The sequence below is a fragment of the Lissotriton helveticus genome, chromosome 2_1 (assembly GCF_964261635.1).
Source record: "Lissotriton helveticus chromosome 2_1, aLisHel1.1, whole genome shotgun sequence".
Classification (NCBI taxonomy): Eukaryota; Metazoa; Chordata; class Amphibia; order Caudata; family Salamandridae; genus Lissotriton; species Lissotriton helveticus.
In genome coordinates, this window is record NC_136059.1 from 2,132,748,238 (window position 1) to 2,132,763,318 (window position 15,081).

Below are 15,081 nucleotides of genomic sequence, written 5' to 3' on the forward strand. Positions count from 1 at the left end.
CCATGATGAATCCAGAACTTTCCATCAGAGAAATTTTTACTAAGTTTTAGGTTTGCAAGGGATTCTGGGTAACAGACCCTGGTGAGAGCCTCAAGTCACCCCATCCTAGATTACGCTGGGTGCCTAGTTTCAAAAACGTATAGGTTTGCTAGGTTTCCCTAGGTGCTGGCTGAGCTAGGGTTCAAAATCCACAGCTAGGCACATTGCAAAGAAAGGGGCTGTTTTCACTGAAAAAATGTGTTGTGCTCACATTGCGTTTTGGGCCGTTTCCTGTCACAGGCACAAGGCCTACCCACACCAGTGAGGTACCATTTTTATTGGGAGACTTAGGGGAACACAGAATTGTAGAGCAACTGTTCTTACCTATTGACTTTCCATGCATTTCTGCCTTCCAAATGTAAGACAATGTGTAAAAAATAAGTCACTTTGAAAAATGTCATATAATTCAAATGCTAGTATGGGTACCCACAATTTCGGAGATGTGCAAATAGCTACAGCTTCTAAAACTCTATATTTTGTTCTCATTTCAGAAATACATAGGTATCCTTGATACCTATTTTTCACTCTTTATATTTTACCAAATGAATTGCTATATACCCGGTATACAATGAAAAACCATTTCAAGACAGCTCAGTTATTGGCTCTGGGTTCCTCTGGTTCTTTGGAACCTACAAGTCCTATATATCTCAACAGTCAGAAGGGTCCAGCGGATGTAACATTACATTGCTTTAAAAAATCTGTCATACTGATTAAAAGTTATAGTTGAAAACGTTGGCTGTTTTGTTCAACTCATTTACAATTTTTCTTCTTTTCAACTGTAAGTTTCTATTTAAAAAACCTTGAAGGATTTACACAAATGACCCCTTGCTGAATTCAGAATTTAGTCAACATTTCAGAAATGTGTAGTTGTTCGGGATCTATTATTGCTTTCACAACCATTTCTTCCACTAACTGGATGGAGGTTGATAGCGTAAAAATAGTCTATGTTTCAGTACAATGCCAAAACTGTGTAAACATTTTTTTTTTACAAAAGTCTGTCTGTCCCTGAAAGATTTTAAAAAGCGGTCATACTTAAAAGAAGTTACAGTTTAAAACATTGGCACAAATGTCTGTTTTATCAACTTATCTTCATTTTTTCTTATTTTCAACTGTTTCTATAAAAAAAAAAACTTGAAGAATCTACACAAATGACCCCTTGCTGAATTCAGAATGTTGTCTACTTTTCTGAAATGTATAGCTTTCCAGGATCCATTATTGCTTTTTCAACCACTAACTGGAAGGAGGTCGAAAGCACAAAATATAGCAAAAATAGGCTTGTCCCAGTAAAATGCCAAAACTGTGTAAAAAATGTTGGTGTTCTGACAAACATCTGTCAGTACCTGAGAGCTGAGAAGATGGTGATTTCAGCACCACACACCCTTTGTTGATATCATATGCAGGGAAAAAACAGATGCTTTCTTCTGCAGCACTTTACTCCCATTTTTCACCCAAAAACAAATGTTCCCTGTATTTTGGCTCATTTCTGGGCCCCCTCCAGGGGAATCCACAAACCCTGGGTCTTTTAAAATCCCCATGATGTTGGAAGAAAATGACGTAAATTTGGCATTGATACCTTATGTGGACAAAAAGTTACAGGGGGCCTAAGCGCGAACTACTCGAAATAGCCCAAAAAAGGCTTAGCACAGTGGGAAGAGGCCTAGCAGAGAAAGGGTTAAAGCTGTTGACTGCATGGTCATTCAGGTCATTCCAGTGGAGGTTAAAGTCTCCAAGGAAGATCTGGGTCACTTGAGGGTCATCACTGGTTGAGAGGACTTCCATTGTTTGTTCAATAACCGGCAAATACATATTTAGCATTTAGCTTTTTCTTCTAAGTTGTATTCTTTCCTCCAAATCCGCTGTTTTATACAGACCTGCTTCTGTAATCTAAGGTTTTAGTTAAGCCAGGGGCCTGAAGGTTTACCTCACCTCTCCTCGAGTGCGGGACTCTGTGCAGAACCAAAATAGATATAGCTGAGTTTACCCATTCATTATATATCAGGGTGTATTTTTCAGGGGCGCCGTTAGATCAAAAATGACCGCATAATGGTCAGTCCAAGCTAACTGCAGGATGTCCATTATTTTCACTTGAGGGTAGCTAGCCCATGAATGATTGAATGTGAAATGTATGAAGAGCAAATTCCACCGCAAGGTCGTCTTGGCGCTAAATAGACGAGTACGGCTACATAAATGGTTAAAATTGTAGAGACTCTTGATTACTTACGGGAAAACACCACTCCTAATGCTGAGAAAAGAGACAGGTTTTCAAGGATTTTCTCAAAATAGATAGTGAGGGAGCAGCTTTGAGTTTCAAAGGTAGGCTATTCCAGATCAAAGCTGTGGTCCTAAAGAAGCTCTTCCCATCCCAATGTTGTGGGAGGGACTACAAGGTTCATAACTGACCCTGATTGTAGGGTCCTCCCTGGGATATGCAATTTGAGGGTATCCTTGAACCGAGATGGAACTAGTCTGTGCAATGATTTATATGCCAGACAGAGTGCCTTAAACCTAACACGCTGTTTAATTGGAAGCCAGAGAATTGAATTTAGAAATCGATCTGCCGCATTATGCAATGTCTGAGGCTCCTTCAAGGATCCTACTGATAGCTTGAGATATAGGCTATTACAGTAATCAAGCCTTGAAAGTGAAAGCAAGATGATTAGTTCTCAGAAGAACTGACTACAAGAATTTTTCGTTTTTTTTACCGAGCCTCAAGGAAAAAAAAGAGGCACATGTAACTTTGTTCACTTCATCTTTGAGCTTCACTTCCTCATCAGGCATAAATCCTACATTTTTCACTTTGGTTACTGGTTGTGGGAGAGAGCCCAATTCAAGAGGCCACCATTCGGGCATTCAAAATGATGGATTATTGCTAATAAGGATAACCTAGGTCTTTGCTGAGTTTAGCTTCAGGTAATTATTATCCATCCATTTACTAATATCGTTCATGTAGGTTCTAAAGGCGTGACCCAAGTTATTCTCGTGTTTCACCAGTGACATCACAATTTGTGTGTCATCTGCATAAGAGGCTAGGGAAAGACCAGATGTTTGAATGAGATTAGCTAGCGGCGTGACATACAGATTGAACAACGTGAGGAGAACTGTGGGACTCCTCAAGGCAGGGACAAGGGCTTGGAGGTGAACTCTCTGTTGCCTGCTCGCTAGGAAAGATTGAGGGAGATTAAGTGCAGTACCTTCTATTCAAAGTTTCTGCTTACAGTCAACCAAAATATCATGGTTGACCGTATGGAACACCGTGGAGGGATCCAATAAAATCAAAGTCGCAGTCCTTCAACTATACAGAGTTTCTTGAATTTCCTCAGCAGCTACCACACCAAGGCGGATTCTGTACTCCGATTTTTCCTGAACCCGAATTAGGTGTCATCCAACAGACGGTTCTCTTCAATATATTCTGATAGCTGCTAATTCATTACTTTCTCCACCAACTTAGCGGCAAAAGGAAGTCTGGAAATTGGGTGATCGTTATTCAAGTCCAGGGCATTAAGACTATCCTTTTTGAGAAGAGGCAGAACAGAGGCAGATTTCGAGTGCATGGGGAAAGCACCCTCCGTAAACATTGTATTGAAATTCTCTAAAACATGTGGCGCCACTTGCACTGGGATCATATGCATTATTTTTGGTGGACATGGGTCTTGCGCAGCACCAGATTTAACTAAAGGGATTAAACTCCAGAGCTGTTCTTCAGATGGTACCTTAAAAGCCGAAAACCTAGATTGACCTGTCCCTGTATTTGGAATTTGAACCTCTGACTGTATAGATGTCCTGCCTGCAGAAAATGTATTAAAAAATTTGCTACTTTCTCTTGAAAAAAGCAGGCAAGAACATCACAAAAATCTTGAATATTCACTGCTGTATTGAGATTGACTGGTACTACCAATTTTTGTATGACTTGAAAAAGGGTTTATTAGCATCACATTCTAATTTTATCTGCTCAAAGTAATCAAGAGTTTTAGCAGCTAGAATAATTTTTTTATGTTCGGCTAATTTAAGTTTGTAGGTTATTATTTCTTTGGACTCATAGTTTTTTTTTCCACTTCTGTTCTTGCCTATGACATTCTTGTCTTGATGTCTTCAGAACCTCATTGTACCACAGCTGGGAGACTTTCGTTGTCTTAGGGGCTGATTATGATTGTAGAAGGCCTGTAACCGCCAGCCATGCGGTGGTGGTCCTTCCGCAATTGTACTGCGATTTTCCCCCGCCATTTTACGATGGCGGAAGGAATCGTGCTTGGACCGTGGCGAATGCAAAGACCGTCCACCACGGGTCCGCCAAAAGCAATCTTACAGATTGCCTGGCGGACGGATCTGATTGCCAGAAATGGTGGCGGTGCCTAGCAGGCACCGTCCACCAAATCATGATGCCTGGTATTGCAGGCCTTTCCATGGCGGAAAGGCTTGTGGGGATTAGTGACGGGGGCCCACTGCGGGCCCCCCTTGTGGAGGGGAGGTGAGGGTGCACTGGGGGGGGGGGGTACCCAGGTGCCATCCACGTAGTGCTGTGAAATGCTCAACTTGGCATTTTAACATTGCGGTGGGTGCTGCTGTCAGCAGCACTTGCTGCAATGTTAAAATACAGGATCCGTCCGCCTGGATGGCGGACGCATCCTGATCGGGTGTGCGGGACCGCCGCATGCATGGTGGACGGTCCCGGTTTACACCAGGATGGCGGACGGACTGCTGGCCGTCCGCCATCCTAATGACCCTCTTAGTTTTTAATTTGACCGAGGCTGGAGAATCTAAGGCTGAACCTAACAAAATGGAAAAGTTTTCAAACACTCTGCTCTAGATTATAGGCCGGTTGAGAGGGAAAGGCTGTCAGTATGGCTTCAACTCGGCCTGCGGAAGTCTGTGCCAGGCTCTTCTTTGAGTTTGCTGAACTACAAGTATGTGTGATAAGGTCTCCAGAATTTGTAGCTGCCAATTTAACTGCCCACTGGTCAGACCATGTGAGCGGAAGAGAAGGTAGTATATTAATGGAGGAATAATTAGAAAAGACCCTGTCTAACATATGTCCAGCCCTGTGCGTCGGTCGACTGGATATATAAAGATAGTCCGAGACTTTTCATAATATCAATCAGTTTTATGGAGTCTGAATCGGTCTCCTTTTCCAGATGAAAATTAAAGTCACCCAAGACTGAGAAGTTGGAGTTGAGGATGGATGATTCAAGGGTCACACTGAGCTTATCCGCAAAACAACATCTAGGTCCCTGCAGGCGGTAGATTAACATGCCATTAAAGGGCTGCATGTTGGACAATTGAACAGAAAATAATAAGGCCTCAAAGTCAGACACTGTTGAAGGTGCAAAAGTAGCTTTAAAATGATTTTGATAAAACTACCAACACACCTCCGTTTTTTTAGCCTGTCCAGCCGATAGTCATTGTATCCCAAGGGAATAGCAGCGATAATTTCAGGACCTGAGTTCAAATCTGTCCATGTTTCGTAACAAAAACAATGTCTGCATGCTGCGCCTGAACTAGTTCCAAATGATGCTTCACTAAGAACCAAGTGTATGTCCAGCGAAGTGCGTGGGCTTGCGAACTATTTCGGACAGGCCAAAACAACCAAGAGTCTCTGTAAGGGCCATCATGTCTTTGTCCGCATTGTTTTCTAAATGCAAGTTGAAATCCACAAGGACCGGGATATATTTTGCGCATAAACCTTCCTCTAAGATGGCCCCTATATTTTGTATGTAGGTGTTCCTGGGACCAGGACAGAGATAGATTTACATTTCACTGAAGGATTGAGTTTAATATTGAACTTAAGTGCCTCATATTCTGGGAGTGACATTTGTTCAATGATGACAAACATGGTGTCCTTGTGGATCATGGCTTATCCTCCTCCACGCTCGATGTATAACCTAGTTTGGCAGGGTCGCATATGCGAGATCAGGGCCAGAAGCTTGATCAGTCCAAGTTTCAGTGACCCAAACTATGTCTAGCTGACAGCTATTCATGAATTCTACAAATTCAGTCTGGCATTTTACCAGCGAGCCCGCATTAAGGAGGGCACATCTAGTTTTGCCATTGGAATCAGCAGGTGTTTGAGTAAGATTGATTGAAATGGTGTCCATTAGTTCGCTCTAGGCAAAGCTTCCACAACAGATATTGGGAATGCCACAGTTTTGGGCAACCAATAAGAACTACCTGTAGGGGGGTATAGAGGTCCAGGTATAGGCACCCAGAAGTCTTACCTTTGGTGTTCAGAGCCAAAAGCTCTTCCCAAATATATATTATCGTCCGTTATAGATGGGCGTGAAAGCTGACATAGCTGCTGGCGCAGTACACCAGCTGTGTGTCCGCTGCCTGGACGCGCGTCGTGCCTCATTAAATATCCCTTGAATTGAGGTGGGCGTGGGCAAATACCAGCGCTTTGCAGAGCGGACAAGTGAAAATAGGGAGGGCAAATTACAACATAACCAGGGTCTAACTACCCCGCAATCCTCTTGCCAGGCTCCCCTGTGAGGGATGAGTACTGGTAAAGAAACGTTAAAACAAATTAAAAGGGAGAAAGCAGCAACTCATAAAATTATAACAAATCGGGTAAAAACCCTTACTATTAAGGAGGGGCCAAACACCTCCTCAAAGTGCACAAGTCGAGCAATACAAGGAAAACAAAGGGCTCCATTCCCCTCAAAATGAGATGGATGTGGCCTAATGCCCGTGCTTTGCAGCATGATCACGTGAAAAACACGTAGGGCAAATTATAACATCACCAAGGTCCAGCTACCCTGCTATCTTCTTGCCAGCCTCCCCTGTGGAGAATGAGTAGCGGTAAAGGAACATTATAGCAAATTAAAAGGGAGAAAGCGGCAACTCATAAAATTATTAATCATTGGGTAAAAACCCTTTCTAATATGGCACCCAACTAGGAAGCCAGGCACCTCCTCAAAGGGCACAAGTCATGCAATACAAGGAAAGCAAAAGGAGATTTAATCCTGCTCAACATAGCTTAGCCAGAAACTCTCCCCTAGTTTGCAACATTAATTTATGAAAAAAAAAAAGAAAGGTATGATGACTCAACGGACAGAGCAAATTCAGACTGCAGTTGCTATAAGACACCCGGAGAGTTTGGAAAAGATATAGGATTTTGGGGAGTATGCTCATTTTAAGGGCTGCTATTCTACCCAGCCATGAAAGGTCGCCACCGCTGGAACCCCTGTCTAGTTTGGCGCAATAGCCGAGTATAGCTGAAGGAGTTTGTCTCAGCTATAGATAAGGACCAAAGAAGGCCCAGGCAGGGCATAGCTTTTTGGTACCATTGAATAGGGCATTTATGGGCCAGGGCGGTAATGGTGGTCTGCTTCAGTGAAAAGCTCAATGCTTGGGACTTGGCTACATTGACCTTGAAGCCAGACGACGCTGTCAATTCCACCAGTTCGGCCAGAAATGCTGGGTAGGAAGTGTGAGGGGACTCAAGCGTTGCAACCACATCGTCCGCATACAAGCTAACGGTGTGACGCTCTCCTCTGAAGAGGATTCCCTGGATCAAACGGTTCTCCCGTATCCGCTGGGCCAGCGGCTCCATATAGAGAGCGAATAGTAAAGGGGAAAGTGGGCGGCCCTGCCGCGTACCCCTGGTGATATTAAACGGTGCAGAGATGAAACCATTCACTCAAATATTAGCTGATGGGTGACTGTAGCCACTGAAGACCCACCATCGAAAGCGACGGCCAAACCAGAATTTCTCCAGGACAGTCTCCAAGAAGGGCTAGTGAATCCTATCAAACGCCTTCTGGGCACCTACTGAGAGGAAGACACGTTCCTCGGACTGCCGCTGGGACTCGTCTAGGAGGTGTAACAACCATCTGGTATTTATCGCTGCACTGCCTGGTTGAGACAAAGCCCGCCAGGTACGGGTCTATCATGCCCGGCATCATGGGCCCTAGTCGCGCAGCGAGGATCCCCGTGAAAATCTTGAAGTCGATGTTTAGGAGAGATATCATCCTGTATGTATGAGGTGCAATATCTATTGTCTTTGCCAGGCTTGGGTATTACTGCTACTGACGCTAGAAGCATGGTAGGCGGGAGTTCCCCGGAGTCGTCAACGGAATTGAAAAGTCGCGTTAATGTGGGGGCCACAAGGGGACAAAAAGTTTTATAGAAAAGGGCGGTAAACTGATCAGGGCAGGGGGATTTAGGAAGTTTAAGTCTGGATATAGCCGAGATAACCTCTTCAGGCCTAATGGGGTTATCCAGGGTGGCTGCCTGATGTTCCGTCAGCTTGGTAAGTGTAACGTCCTGGCAGGGTTTTGGTTGGGCAGCGGCTGTGCGGAGTACAGGGTGGCGCAGAAGTCTCGAAATGTGTCGGCTATGTCCTCGCCACGCCTATACTCCGCACCGTCGGCAGTCAGGAGGAGGGGAACTGTTGCTGCTTGTTGCTGCGCACATATTTTATGGGCTAATAGGCGGCCACATCTGTCCCCTCCAATATAAAATGCATGCTTCAACCGAAGCGCGGCATATTCCGCCCTGTCGAGGTCAAGACGGGCTAGTTGTGTCCTGGCCACTTTTAGTTTCCGCCAGACTCTGGGGGCTCCTGTCCTTTGATGGATGCCTTCCAATTCTAGCACTTGTTTAGTAAGCTCGTACCTCTTTTCTTTATGGGCCTTATTGTCTGCAGCAGAGGTGGCTATGAGGACCCCCGGGGCCACTAATTTAAGCGTTTTCCAAAGGGAAATGATGGAAGTGTTGTGAGTGTCATTTATATCTAAAAAGTCTTCTAACGTTTTTGTGAGGCGTGCCACTACTTAGAGACGCACTCCTACATCGCCCCGAAGTCGCCATGAATATGACGGTCTAATGACGGGGGGGGGGACAGTAGAGTCACAGTCAGGGCTGCGTGGTCCGAAAGCGTTTGAGGTTCAATGACTGATGATTGCACCATTGGGAGGAGAGAAAGAGACATCAGGAAGTAGTCGAGTCGTGCACAAGTCTCTCTGGCATGGGAGTAAAAGGTGTAGTCACGCGTATGAGGATGGAGGTGCCGCCATGTGTCCACTAACCCTAGCTCGTGTAACCATCAGCGGTGGGTTTCTGAAAGAGCCCCTGTTAACCCCTGCCGCAGTGCAGAGCGATTGAGCTGACCGTCGAACACTATATTCAAATCACCTCCAAGGAGGATTTGTTGGTTGTGTGTGTGGAGGTCAGGTCGCCTATCGTTTTGTGTAAGAAGGCTTCCTGGCCATCGTTAGGAGCGTAGATAGCGGCCAATGTAAAGTTATGCCCCCCTATAATCACAGAGTGTCCCAGGAGTCATCCTTTGACCTTGTCACCATGGTCCCCCACCCTCCCAGGAAATGTGCGTGTGACTACGATGGCTACACCGGTATTTTTAGTGGGGAGGGAAGAGTAATATTGGTGTGGGAAAGCCTTGGATCACCATCTGTAGGTGTCGCTGGACTTCAAATGGGTCTCTTGTAGCAGCCGAAATTGGGCCCCAGAGTGCTCCATATAGGACAGGATAGCTATACGCTTAATGGGGTTGCTGAGAACTTTCACATTTAGTGTAAGAATCTTAATACTCATCTATGTTAAGTGGGATGGGGGCGTGCTCTGCAGGGACCTAAAGGCCCAGCGGCCTGTAGACATCGTAGGGACAAGGTAGTCTAGGCAAGGTATTATTAACATGCATGGGCAGTCAACCTGTGTGTGTGCAATAGAGATTCAGCAAGCAGGAGGAGACCCCAACATTGTGTAAAACAAAAACACCATAGGAAACAAAAAACATGAAGAATATGTGAGATCAAAGTCAATATCCAGAATGTCTTGCTCTTAGAGAAGAGAGAAAGGGGTACTCGAGGCCCGTAGCTCCCCGCACCCACCAGAATGCCAATGTAGGCTATCGATGTCTTTGACTTAAAACAAGGGTGCGCACTCAAAGGATCACGCAAATGTCAGGAGTCCACCTCATTCTGTAGATGTTCCTGTGAGGGATGTTAGCACTGCCTGTCGTTCCTTAGCCATAGTGTCCGGGTCAGGGCGCATCGCGGGGCGTCTGACCTTGGTACGTGAAGTTGGGGGTCCGTCGAGACTCGTGGAGGACCCTCTCCTTTAGCTGGTAGTCGTGTACACAGGGCCGGATATCTGCTGGGGGTGCATGGGCCGCCCTGCATGGGCCCACCTTATGCGTACGGTCCAGCTTGATCACGAACTCTGGGGGGTCCCCTAAAATAGAGGGAAAAAGGCCTGCCACTAGGGCCTAAACAGCCCCATCGCTGTCGTCATGCCTCATGCCTCGGATGCGGATGTTGTTCCGACGGGGCCTGTTAGGTCTAGGTTTTGCTCCTTCAGCCGGATGACTTCTTGTTGGAGGTTCTCTAGTGCCTCATCTCTTCCTGCTTCGTGCTCTTCTAGTGTGTGCACTCGGTCCCCCAGCGAGTCCACGTCGCTGCGTACATCCCGCAGGTCCGCCTGGAGGTCGTGCTTCAGGGTGACCAAGTCATCTCGGAGAGAGGAGAAGAGAGACTCCAGGAAGGAGAGGCTAATCGGAGCCTCTGGGCCTTCGTTCCCCTCAGTTTCGTCTGCGCCACCTGGGCTCGTCTGGCGCTCCGGCTGCTGGGTAGACTTGAGCAATAGTTCTTTCAAGGATCCGTCCTTTCTGCCCTTGGGGGCAGCCATTACCTCCACACTTGTGGGGCCCAGTGCCCAGTGCCCAGGCGGGAGCAGAGAGAGCAGTGGTCCGCCCGTGGAGAAGGCCGTAAGGAGATGTTAGGAGGCTGTGCCAGGCCGGGGGATCGCAGCGGGTCGTCTTCGACCGCTGGCCCCTCGCAGGTCCCTCAGTCCACAGAGCAGTGGTAGCGTGGTGCCTGCAAGGGCCTGCTTCTAGGCCTTATCTCCTCTGTGCTGCAGAGGTAGTGCCAGTCTTGCAGCTGGGGTCTCCAAGGTTGTGTGCCTGCTCCAAGGCCTCTGCTGCTGATGTGGGGTCCAAATAGCAGTGACCCGAGTCCTGGGGGGTTCTTGTGGCCAGGGCGAGGCGCAGAAGGGGCCCACCACGTGTCCGGGCTAGGAGCGGCTGCACAACCAAGAGCAGGGCGCCAGAGTCAGATCAGGGGGCATGCAGGGGTGCTGAGTTCTCCAGTCCAGCCTCAAGGCAGTGTATGGGACCCTTAGGAAGGGGAGGGGTTAAGTGCGGTACGATGGGGGCCCGACTTACTTTCGTTGCCGGGTTGACCTATTGTGGTCCCCACCAGCGGACCCACTGCGTGCACTCACCTCCAGGCCAGGCAGTTGATCAAGCTAGGCCTTAGGAATGGCACAGCCCGGCCCGGCGTGCACTCTCCACCTCCTCCACCAGTCAGACCCCCACCGGCTCTCAGCAGGCAAGATGGAGTGGCAACCGTGAGCTCCTTAATCAGCAAAAGGGAGCCAGCCAAAGTTTCGGGAGGCCTGGAGAGACCCGCAGATTACGAGCGATGCAGCCACGCCCCCCCCTCAAAACCACGAGGGAGAGGCCTGCGCACAGCAGTGGAACCGGGCCTCACTTGAGTGTCTCGGCCCGTGTCACCTCTCGCAGCTCCGAGGGCTGTTGCTCTGGGCGGGAGAGACCATCCTTAGGATGCCGTGTGACAGCCCCCAGGGCTCACAGGGGACCGTCACGGGGCTCGCCGCCTCCGTCACAGGCTCTCCTGGGGAGACGGAAGCGCCGCTGGGTGCTCACGCTGCAACAGATCGGCTCGACTGTGGGGTGTCGACGTCACCACAATGCTCCTTCGGCCAGCGGCGCACCCCCGGATGATCACCCAGTTAGTGTTGCTATCCCCCTGTGTCTCCGGGAATGCTATAGTTAGGCCGGCGGGAGTGGAGAGCTCCGAAGGTGCGTCCTAGCAAGACGCCTTTTTGGCCACGCCCCCCCTGCTTTGTATTTTGTGTTTTTTTGGGGGCTTTGACTTACAGCGACCGGGACTTGCACACTTTCTTTGAGTGTTCAGCGACAGAGTACGACTTTCTGATTCCAGATCGCCTTGGTGTTCATCGGGGAGCAATCCTTGCAAGACCTGGAGTCATGTGACAACCCTAACCCCAACCAGAGACATGCTACGTGGTGATCCGCCATAAGCATCTGTTTGAGACAAGGCATAACCCTGTAGTTTTAAGTGGGGCTGTGTTCCCCCGCACATTGCGAAAAAAATGTAAAAGAGAAATTTATCAAAGAGAGAGGTAAAGGCTTGGGAATGGGATCCATACCAGCGTAAGACGGCACAGAAACTTAATGATGTCAGTTTGCATCGGTGGCAATTATATGGGGCTACGGCATTCTTTCCGGGCAGGGTGAAGCAGCCACGAGCCACATGAAGCGTCCTGCTGACACATGGGAGAAGTGATCTGAAAAATCTTCTGATCCAGTCTGGCACCTAGGGGAATTCACAAGGTGATGCTTCTGCGGTTAGTATCGATCAGAATGATCGAAGTACCTGCTTTTATCTAATGATCCTAATACTTTCAAAATAAAAAAAAAACAAGTTGAAGACACTAGGCTATGAAGGAGGTGTAGCTAGTCATAATGTGAGGAGTGAAAGGTTGAAGAAACAGGGAAAAAAATCTCCAATGCAGCAATAGAGACAATTTTGCCATTAGGATAAACTTCAATATTTTGTGGAAGTATGAAAGGAAATAAATATTTCTAGGGTACTGGTTACTGGTATATCCTCCCTCCTAAGATCACAACCTTGTGAACTATACTACGAGATATGTTACTTATTTTGGGAGTAATTAAAATGATTGAGTTGTCTTATTTAGAAAGACCTGTAGTTGTGTTCTAACAATCAGTTTGTAAGATGCACAGAGCTATATTAACCCTCGTGCAATTGTATAGGTAGTAAAATGTAAAGAGTGCAGTGGCATTTAGGGATACCATCTGTAGTGAACTATAGAAGTAGAAGGTTTTTACTGCAGAACGTGAATATAAGCAAACACAGGATCAATTTTTAAAAGTGTGCAAGAATACCAATATTTCAGTATATCCGAACATACCAACATAAGATTTAGACAAACCTGGGCAAAAACCGCATCATGACATCACCATCCCCTGTGGCTGCAGCCGCTCCAGCTGCGCTATCTGCGTAGGCTCCAGCACCAGCAATTGGAGAGTCTCCTACACGGCTGAAAAAAAAAATGAGGGGTGCTTTTGAATTATATTGCTACAGATCATGCTTTCAGTAAGCTAAATTCAGGTTTCTCTGGATGAGGCAGTTCTCTCTTTGCATTCATTAAGTAGCCACTGAGTTATACATTTGTTGACAGGTTTGACAAGTCTATTAAAAATATAACTGGATGGGGTGGGGAAACTAGCATCTCTTGAGAAACATATGTTACAATTTTCCACTTAAAAGCGTGCACATCGTTCTAATACAGAAGGCTTCAAATTACTTTACCATACATTCTGCACATCTGCTGATCACAGAAAATGGACCTCGTCGTACAACGACTATTGAATCATCACCAAACTTTCTTCAGCTAATCCATGCCCTCAACAAAAGGGTCAATGGTATGCTTTACAAAACTGCCACAAAACAGTCACTGAAATCCAAAAACATTGTCCACACAGAGAAGATCAAACAGAAAAGGAATTGAAGCAAGATCTGAAGAAGGGGCGTCACAATATGTCTGAGTTAGGATGGTAGATTTGGGTTATACTAGCATACTTTAGGTGGCGTGCTGGAGAGGACCCACCCCTCCTTAGGTAGGTAAAAGCATCTTTGTATGGGTTATCATAGCCCCACTTTGGACCTTCTATAGCCATCTGCTGCACCAGCTGCGAGTACAGAAAGCAATTTTGTCTCCTCAAAGGTTTTAGGAGGTCATAGCAACCAACCAGAACTTCACACAATTTGCAAAATCAGCCAATACCAATCATGCAAGCTGGTAGAATCAGGTTTGAAAGGAGAAGTAATTAAAGATCTAAACAGCGTGTTCTTACTAGCCCAAATTTCCATATCATAGCAAAAGCCTGTGCACTTGGTATATTTCCCAAGTAATGTACCAGTGCAAAGTCAAAAATCCGTGGCTCAATGCCTAAGGTGACACATCCCTCTTATTGTCCTCAAATTGCAATTCCAAGCACTACAACTTATAAAATAAACTGCATAGGGGGCTGTCTAGCACAGTAACAGGTTCCTAAATGCCCCCTTTCACTCGTATTTACATGTCACTTCCTGGTTTCTGATATCTGAAGTTAAATGGACTGTACAACACTATACAGTACAAATAAAGCATATCTATTTCAAACTGCTCCAGCTACAATAGCAGTCTTTTCTCAAAAGTGTCCCACTTCTCCTTGGAGCCAGGTTGAACGTATGTCAAATATTCCAAAAATATTTACTACAGTTCTCATTCGTAGCCATGAGCGCATTCATTAGGTGGGGCGTGGCTAAGCACGCAATGGCAGAGGTCGCACTAGGGTAGAGCTCCGTGTTAAGCTCCCCTTCCCTGGGCCGATTCTCCGCCATAATTGACCGTTGCCGCCCGAAATTGCAGGCGGACCTTCCAGACGCAATATTCGGCATCCTCGCCGACTTTGGTTCCGGAGACCCGGCGCGGTCAGCACCGGCCTGTCCTACGGCCCTCCAGCGGGACTTGATGCTTGCCGCGCGGCGGGCGGACTACGCGAGGACGCGGATCGGGCCCGGCGCCCAGGCCTCATCCTGACCACACACCCTAGCAGGCGCGGCCGCCCGGCCAGCTGACACTAACTTACGGGAGTCATCTGGCAACCCTGAACCCCTCTCCACCTCGCTACTGGTCACCAGTGAGGGGCCCGACGTGGGAGACGGGCGAGCGCCTGGCCCCGGTCCCGCGGCTGCCGCGCTGCTGTTGACCCGGGCGGGGGGCGCGCCTACCTGGCCCCCTGACGCCGCACCTGAAGACGACGCAGCTCCTGTGCCATCGCCGGCGGCATACCGGTGGGGTGGTGGGGCCGGTTGGCGGGCCCCCCCCTGAGCCTTGCCAGGAGATCGGGCCTACCCGGTAAGACCCCTCCTCGCTTGCCCGCGCTGCCGCGGCGGATGCTGCAGGGAGCCCACGAAGAAC

At 47.6% G+C, this 15,081-nt stretch overlaps 1 protein-coding gene across 1 annotated transcript in view; it reads right to left on the reverse strand.

The window, feature by feature from the left end:
* AGA (aspartylglucosaminidase) overlaps window positions 1-15,081 on the reverse strand; it is a 311,611-nt gene that overhangs the window by 75,491 nt on the left and 221,039 nt on the right. The window contains exon 7 of the mRNA XM_078677092.1: window positions 13,048-13,155. Within this exon, the coding sequence (XP_078533218.1) occupies window positions 13,048-13,155 (108 nt within the window). The remainder of the gene's footprint in view (window positions 1-13,047; window positions 13,156-15,081) is intronic.